Below are 9,261 nucleotides of genomic sequence, written 5' to 3'. Positions count from 1 at the left end.
TATATATCAAGATCAAAGATGAAGATATTTTGATCGTGTGCCTCTACGTGGACGATTTGATCTTCACCGGAAGTAAGCCAAGCATGTTTAATGAATTCAAGGATGTGATGATGAAAGAATTCAAGATGACAGACATGAGGCTCATGGCGTACTACCTTGGCATTGAAGTTAAGCAACAAAAGGATGGAATTTTCATTTCATAGGAAAGCTATGCAAATGAGATACTGAAGAAGTTCAAGATGGAGAACTGTAAGCCAATAAGCACACCGACAGAATACGGGATCAAGATGACCAAACATGAAGAAGGCGAAAGTGTAGATCCAACATTCTTTAAAAGTTTGATAGGAAGTCTACGCTATCTAACTTGCACGAGACCCGATATTCTTCACGCAATTGGATTGATTAGTCGCTACATGGAATCTCCAACAACCACCCATTTTAAAGCCGCAAAGAGAATTCTTCGCTATCTGAAAGGTACAATTGACTTTGGCTTGTTCTATTCAGTTTCTAATGATTACAAGCTTGTTGGATATATCGACAGTGATTGGAGTGGAGACATAGATAATCGAAGGAGCACTACTGGATTCGTATTTTTCATGGGAGATATTGCGTTCACATGGATGTCAAAGAAAGAACCGATTGTCACATTGTCCACTTGGGAAGCGGAATATGTTGCTGCTACCTCATGTGTTTGTCATGCAATTTGGCTTAGAAATCTATTGAAGGAGATAGGTTTGATACAAGAAGAGCCTACCAAGGTTTGTGTCGACAACAAATCAGCCATTGCCTTATCAAAGAATCCAGTATTCCATGATCGAAGCAAGCACATCGACATTCGCTACCACTATATAAGGGAATGTGTTGCAAGAAACGATGTAGAAGTTGAATACGTGAAGTCACAAGATCAAGTTGCCGATATTTTTACGAAGCCACTAAAAAGTGAAGACTTCATAAGATTAAGGAACTTACTAGGGGTCACAAGATCAAGTTTAAGGGGGGTGTTGGATAATAAACTTGATCCATTATGAGAGCCTAAACCCAAACCCAAACTAAATTGATGTCATTGCTTACATCATTTAAGTAATGATGTCATTGCTTACATCAATTTAGTCAGATGAGAGTTAGGTATTTGTTGAATTTGTAATGGTTTAAATTAGTTTAATTGTGTGGTGTAGGATTGTTCTTGAGTAGTATAAATACCCCTCCCCATTTTAGTTTTAAGCATCAAGAAAAATTAAGAGCTTATAAGTGAGTGAAGAAGCAAAGTCTTATAAGAGTGAGTTGTAGTTCTTGGTTTTGAGTGAGAGTGCTCTTGTAATATTTGTTTGAGTTTCAATAAAAGTTGTTTGTGTGAGTGTTTTATTTCCAACATGTTATGTGCAAAAATGTAATACGAAAAAGAAATGCATAATATTACTACTTACTAGAGCTTAAGAAATATGAATATTATGATTAAAAAAGATAGTCTTGAACTGCCCTTATCCAACCTCACTTCACTAAAGGATTGAAGTCTGTAAATACATTGTGAAACAAACATCTGCAATAATCCCTCCTTCTAGTTGCAGCGTTTTTCTTGCTTTTACATACTGAAACAAGAAGTTGGTTGCTCAGTTGGCTAGAGCGTGTGGCTGTTAACCACAAGGTCGGAGGTTTCCTTTTAGCGTTTGTTTCTTTCCTCCTCCATTTTTACTTGGAATATGTTAAACCCAGGTATCAAAACTGACATAAAATTGTTACCACAGAACTGATTCAATCCAATTTTTACTAGCTAAGAAATTTTTCATGTAGGTAATATCAGGGATTTAAATAGCGTTAGCGGTCACGTTTTCGGTCGCGTCGCGTTTATCGCGGTTGCGGATATTACGGATGCCATCGCGGTCATTGCGGGTGTCGCGGTCGTGAATTTTTTAAAATTTCATACAACTTATCTTAAAATATAATAACAATAATTATAATTATAAGGAATCGTTTTTAATGATTTTTAAAATGTTTTCTGAGCAAAAGTGACATATTTAAAGAACATAAAATGAAATTAAAATAAAATTGTAAAATTTAAATATTAGAAATTTTGATTACTCAAAATATGATTAAGTTAAATGAAAATTAAACTTTACTATCTAAATTAAGAATTAAATTATAGAATTTGAAAAGGTGAGAGATGTTAAAATTATAATTAGAATATTATAAAATTTATTTTAAAAAATATGAGGTGGGAGTGGGCCAGCAGTGGCCTTCAAAAATTTTCAAATCCCAGCCTTCATCTTCATATCCTCATCAAAACAAACGTTTTCATTGTTTAACATTCACTCACAAACCTAGAACTAAGCTTCCTAGCTCCCCTTCTTTCATTTCCTGCAAGATCCAATCAGATGACCACGAAGATTCCTCCTGGTACTACTTCGTTTCCTTGGGTATAACCCCTTTCTTCCTTTTACTTTCTTCTTCCTCTTTCAACAGTAGAAATTTCAGGTCGTCGTGGGAAGAGAAGAACACACAATTTTTTTCTTCTAATTTCTAAACCTAGATCTAGTTTCTTTCAGCCGTAGAAATTTCTGGTCTTTTTGATTGGTTTTTGTTTTTGTTTTTGTTTTGTAATAACGGTGAAATAACGCTTATAGCGTTCCGTTATCGACGCTTCCCACCGCAACCCGTTAAATTGCGGGCGTGATAGATCGTTATTTATGTGAATTCGTTACCCACCGCTAAAATCATCAATACCGATTTCGGACGGCGACGCTACCGCGAAATTGCGGCCGCTATAAAATTTTCGGTCCGCTATTTAAAACCCTGGCTAATATATAACAAAAGTTGTCCATTTCAAAACGTCGGCCTATTTGCTCAGCTGGTTAGAGCGTCGTGCTAATGACCTTCGTTCGAGACTTCATGGGCCATGTTGCATTTTAATTTTTCCTCCTCCAAATCCCATCCTCTTTTTTGGTTAACTCTTGTTCTTGCATGTTCGTTTTGGCTTTGGGATTCTCACCCAGGATTTACTTTGTTTTTTTCTTTTTGTGTGTGTGTCTATGTAAATGGTTTTTGAGTTCCATTTAAAACGAATGAAAAAGGGTTGTTTTCTGTGTATTGGGTCTGCAAGAAATTGAAGAGAGAAGGGGTTGAAAGCAATCCTTTTTGTTTTTTCAATTGTTTATGGAGTTTGAGACAGTGAACAGATGAACAGTATCGGAAATTGTAAATTTGTAATTCAGTAGATAACTGTAAACACTAGGCATGGGTATTCATTTTGTAAACAATATATACCAGGATGGCAGAAGCTTAGCTTTAAGCTTGGATATACCCTCTGTGCTTTTACATTAGAAGTGAAAGTGTCATCCAAGACAGTTGTTGTTGTTCAGCATGATTTTATTTCTTATAAGAAGTTAATTCTAAATTTTGTTCTGCCTCGCTTAACTTCCCTTACTGTGGAATTCGAGCCGGAAACTTTTCATGCACATGCATGCTTCTTGTTTTAATAGTATCTTTTACCGATTGCAGCTGGCCAGGAGAGATTTTGAACATTCCTGATTTATTTATTTAAATAAAATAAATACGTAATAAAACCAAAAGGCTGGAATCAAAGGATTGCTTTTAACCCATTTCTCTTCAATTTCTTGCCAACCCAATACAAAGAAAAGTAACCCTTTTCATTCATTTTAAAAGGGATTTACACAAATATACGCCCAGAAATAGAATCAAAGTAGATCCTCTGTGGAGAGTCCCAGAGCCAAAACCAACATGCAAGAACAAGAGTTAACCAAAAAATAGGATGGAGGAAAAATTGGAAAAATAAATAATGGCCCATGCAGGTCTTGAACCTGCGACCATCGCGTTATTAGCACGACGCTCTAACCAGTTGAGCTAATAGGCCAACGGTTTTGACCTAAACAAGTTTACCTAGATACCAATGTCAATATTTTCTTAGCCACTGCTGCTTGCTAAAAATGGAGATAAAAGTTAATAACACTAAAAATAGAACTTGAACCTGCGGTCTTGTTGTTTACAGGCACAAACCCTAACCAACTAAGCTATTCCAGCTTTTTTTCTTCAATCTATTTATTTACGACAAATCTATAAGTATTTAGTTTAGCGAAGTTGGATAAGGGCGGTAGAAGATTATTTATCTTTTAATAATAACATATTTATATTTTTGAAGCTATAGTAATAATATTTTCACAATAATTATTTGTATAAGAGTATTTCGAGATCTGTGGTGTTAGTTGAAACATGAAAACGATCATACGTGGTTCTTTTTTAATATTTTATTTTATAAAACGATAATAACATTAACTTAACATTTAAAAAAATTAAAAGCATTGTTATGCGCTAAATGTAATATGCAAAAGAGATTTTAGAAAGTACATTATATTGTAATCATCTAAATAAAATATAACTTAACACAACTTACTATAGCTTAGGAGAGCAAAACAAAATTAAGGCATATTCTCAATAATTAAAATAATTTTTCTCTAGTTTTCATTCATCCTTTTAATTTTAAGTTTAAAATTGTACCGATTCTTCTTTATGTTAAGACCAACTATTTTACATAAATCAAGCGATTTCAGTGGTTAAAGTTATATTTGTTATCTTTAAAGATCCTGAATCCGAGCACCACATTTGTAGGAATATTGAGCATTCATCGTCAAAATCTCTCTTAGATTTTGGAAAATATGTTATCTTGTAATCACCTAAATAAATAAAAGAAAGAATTGTATAGTAGTTAAACTTGTAAACTACAAAACTCAACTAAACTCTCTTGAAATATTGCAAAAGTGATTGTAATACCTGTGTTAATTTCAAAAATATGATAACGAGAGAGGGGAAGGGGAGTTTTCATGAGAAAGTGACTTGAATTAGTGGAAAATGTGATTATGGTTATAAGCGCAACGTTTAAAAGAATTTGATGCGTTTGCTTCAACTGGGATGCAACGCTTACCCAATTTGTATCTTTCTATTCTAATTAACTTGAAAACAACGTTAAACTTTTGAGTAAACTCTCTTCCCTTTTTCTTTTAATTCATGGTTGGTTGATTTCGATTCGGAAAAAAAAATGTTCGAGTTTAATTTGTATAGGCAAAATTCGTTTATACGCTAAGTATAGATGAATCCTAATCCTAATTCATATCCATGATGATTTAAAATAATTTATTTCAATTTAAGAATGAAAGTTTATTTGGATCTCACTATAAAAGTTTTCATTGTAGTTGTTACGGATGCACACACATCTCAAACTACTCTCTATCTCTCTAGTTAATGCCGATAACCTATATATAAATATTATTTTTTTCTATCTTTTACGTTTATACCTACACCTATTAATTGAATGAACAAGTTAATTTTAGATCAAGTAAATCTGGATCGTATCAATCTGAATTATAAAACTTTTAGAAGTTTAAATTAAATTTAGGTTATTTGAAGTTTTGATCACTAAAATTTATTGATTGGACTGTTTAAATTCAAGTCATTTCATATTATTATTTGAATTTCGAATATTATTTTTTGGTCATTAACCTAATTAGTGCAAGTGTTGATGCTAAATATATACTCAATAAACTATTGACTCTCTTTGGTATCCAATAGTGGACACAAGTTGGGGGCTATGTAGTAAGTTAATAATTGATTTCTTCTTCCATACTAATTAGCATGATGCTGCCCTTAATATGAACAAAAAATATGCATGTGCAAGGACAGTGATAATTTTAATATATACACCAATCATCCAAGAAAGAGAAGTTTTAATTATCACTTCATCAGCTAGGGATCTTATGTGGATGATGGGAGGGTCTTGGGCTCCAAAAACATTTTATATTTAATTGCATTCCTAAGGGTTTTAAAATTAAACAAATTAAATCCAATTTCTTGAACTTCTTTTAACTTCAAATGTTTCCCGTGCCTCTAATAATTTTGAATCAACTTATCTCTTAGGGTTGATAATTTTTGAATTTATTAAGTGGTCTCACTGATGAAAGAGAATATTACTCTCCATAGAGGATTCAAATTCAAGCCCATGTGTGTTGTAGGGTGTATGTGCAATAGAGGATTCAAATTCAAGCCTATGTGTTTGTAGGGTGTATGTGCATATTATCAATTGACCAAGAAAAATTTAAATAAATACTATTTTGTAGTTACACCACACCGTTAATTTTTTTTCATTATGTCTTTATATATCAATTTTGAAATTTGACAAACTAAACTTTGGTATCCCATATATTTTAAATGCTTTTTATATCTTTGTTAGATTAAAAATTAGATGATTTGAGCAGCCGTGTATGTAGGGTGTGTGCATTGTCAATAGGTAAAACAAATATGCACATGCTCTATCTTTCTATTTAGCTAAAACAATGGACGACTCAACTCCTAAAATTAGCACAGTTAATCATATAGCAGCCTCACAGATTATTGCATCCCCTTTGTGAGGTAGACACACACCAAACTCTAACTTAACAACAGCTAATTACGCTTATATATATATAATTAAACCTAATTATTTGGGTATTATAGCCAACTTTCTGCTCCCTCGTACCACAAATTTTATTGGGTTTTTCTAATTAGGTCAAACTCTTTTTTTGATTCTTTTATTATATTCAAATTTAAAATTTAGTCGTTTTGCTTTAATTTAACATAATTTTACTTTTTATTTTTATGATTTCATCAATTAGTTCGAATAAGTAACCTACTGAAGGAAAATAGAGCAACATGTGTGCACATGAGTTAAGACATTTTGATATTTTATGAAAAAAGATCTATTATATATAACTGACTTAATAAATTTTAAAACTAAAGTACTTGCTTAGATTAATTAAGATCAATGTAGTAATAAATGAAAAATAAGAAAGAGTTACAGATATTAAAATTCGAATTTATATCGATTTAATTAAGTTTTGTGATGAATGATTGGTTATCATAGAGTGTACTAGATACTAAAGAGAAAAGAAGTGGAAGAAGCAAAGAAAAGAACAAAAATAATGAGGTAAGAACGTGTAATGGAAGCATGATGATATTATTATATTTGAGGGATTCATTTGAGATATTATTCTATTTTGGTCACCACCATCCAACATGAGAGTGAGAGAAAGGGAGGGCATTGTTGTAAAATGAAAATTAAGCCACAATTCTTGGGCTGTGGCGGTGACAAATTGAAGCCTAAATTCTCTCTTTCTTTCTCAAAGTGTTTAACACATTTCGACTCGAAAACAAAATCCAAGAAATCAAAGGAGACGGAAAAAAAGAAGAAGAAAAATACCCATCATGACTTTGTACATATAACACATTATTCATTGTTTTTTCATCAAAGAATCGAAAGAATCTTGTAAAATGTTTGAATAAATAAAAGTATAAAAAAGAATCAAAAACACCCAATTAACCATTGGATGATAATAAATTGTGTAGTTGGAAATTTTTTAACCTTGTTTCTAGTAATGACAATCCACCAAAGTGGGGGCAGAGAAGACAAGAGATGATTGTTGCTGTTGTTGTTGCTGTTTCGAAGCAAAGGGGAATTTTGGTTCCCGATTATCTTCGTCGGGAGCTGGAAGATTGAGATCCAAGTCTAGAGACAGAACATTCTTCGGTTTCTTAGGTTGCTGAGGTTGTTCCATTGGGGTTGGCACTTTCAACGACAGGGCAGTGTTAGCAGGTGTAATATTAGCACCTATGGACCCTCTGTGTCTTCTCATGTGCCCTCCCAAGGCTTGTCCCGATGTAAACTCCGACCCGCAAATCGAGCATTCATGAACCTTATTAGCCTTGTTGTTGCTGTTGCTTCCATACAAACCTCTATTGTTATTGTTATAGTTGTTGTTGGTGTTGCTCAATTGAAGGGAGAGAGATGAAATGTTGTTAGTCTTCATGAATAGTTGCCCTTCTTCTTCATCCGGTAACCCTATATTCGTCGTCGTTGTGAATTGTCGTATCTTATCATCGACCACCGCGGCCACCTTGGGCTTCTTATGACTAGCACGATGACCGCCGAGGGCTTGGAACGAGGGGAACGTCCGGTTACACGTCTTGCACTCATAGACGTAGTGTCCGGCCTTACCGGTCCCGTTCGAGGCTGCTTCCATGAACCTCCGACTGTTGAATTTGTTGTAAACCACCGCAGAATCTTGTTGTTGTTGATGATGAACACGATGGTATTGATGTTGTAATAACTTGGGGGGCTCTCTGGATTGGCCTTGAGCCAAGAGGATCAAGCAATTCGCCATGTCCTCTTCTTCCTCCGTGGTGCTCTCTTGGTTTTCATCTCCGAAAGAAGAAAGTGAAAGATATTCACCATAGTTGTCCTTGTTGTTCTCCATTTGTACATCGTCTCCTCCGTTGAACATGGAACCGCTCGGAGCAATGGCGGCGAAAGGGATCGGAGATTGAGGCCTAAAACGCTTGGTTCTCTTCCCTTTAATGATATTGCCTTCTTGAGACCCCAATGGAACTTCCTCTTGAGCTTCCATCTTCCCCAACACAAAGGGAGAGAAAAGAAATGAAGAAAACACAAAGGAGAGAAAGATAAGAGAGGAAGCAAAGGAGAGGGAAGTGGGATGCAATATATAACAAAGAATAAATGACACAAAAATAGGGAGAAAGTTGTGGGGTCAGTTTTTAGTCAAAAATGGAAGGACCCCAATGGAATATAGTAAGGGCAGCTGAACAAGAGATTAATTTTGAACGCATGGAGTTAATAATGTATGCATATATTTATTTATAGCCATGCTTTGGGAGGAGAGATGTAACTGAAACTATGTAAATTTAGAACAAGAGATAGAGAGAGTTTAAACCAGTTTGGATTGTTTTTTTTTTTCTTTCTGTTGAACGTAAATGCCCCGTTTCACACTCTCTTTCCCACACTTTGCCAACGCACTCCATCATAATACTATATCAACATCATCAACAACCACAAATCAAGTATAGTAATTAGGGACAGTAATTGGTTAGGTTGGATTGAATTTTTTTCTCAATTAATTCTTTTCATTCGTGTCTAATTTCAGATGAGTTTTTCACTTATATCTAAAATTTGACCTATTTTTTAAGTTAAATTTGTGCATACATCTAATCCGATATATATATATATATAAAAGAAATTTTTATTAGATAAAATAGGGACCTAATTAAAAAAGTAAAATAGAAATGGGTATTGTTGTAATGACTCCTAAATATATAAATGATAATTATAATATTATGTTGGGTCGGGTTTGATCGTATTTTTTCATCAGAAAATCAAATCTAACTTGAATTGAATCAAAAATTTTAAAATAAAAATTGACCTAACCGTAT

The 9,261-nt window shown here is 33.8% G+C and overlaps 1 protein-coding gene and 1 non-coding gene across 2 annotated transcripts; both read right to left on the bottom strand.

The window, feature by feature from the left end:
• Positions 1-3,791: 3,791 nt before the first annotated feature.
• Positions 3,792-3,865, bottom strand: TRNAI-AAU. The gene has a single exon. It is a non-coding gene; the product is annotated as a tRNA-Ile (tRNA).
• A 3,432-nt stretch (positions 3,866-7,297) lies between these two features.
• LOC120115556 (zinc finger protein ZAT5-like) lies at positions 7,298-8,509 on the bottom strand. Its single transcript, XM_039136228.1, has one exon. It carries the CDS (start codon positions 8,439-8,441, stop codon positions 7,407-7,409), a length of 1,035 nt encoding a protein of 344 aa, XP_038992159.1. The 5' UTR covers positions 8,442-8,509; the 3' UTR covers positions 7,298-7,406.
• Between the last annotated feature and the right edge of the window lie 752 nt (positions 8,510-9,261).

This window comes from Hibiscus syriacus, unplaced genomic scaffold (genome assembly GCF_006381635.1).
Source record: "Hibiscus syriacus cultivar Baekdansim isolate YM2019G1 unplaced genomic scaffold, ASM638163v2 tig00110266_pilon, whole genome shotgun sequence".
In the NCBI taxonomy this organism is placed as follows: domain Eukaryota; kingdom Viridiplantae; phylum Streptophyta; class Magnoliopsida; order Malvales; family Malvaceae; genus Hibiscus; species Hibiscus syriacus.
Note: the sequence above shows the minus strand (reverse complement) of the source record. Positions and strands in the feature narration are given on the sequence as shown.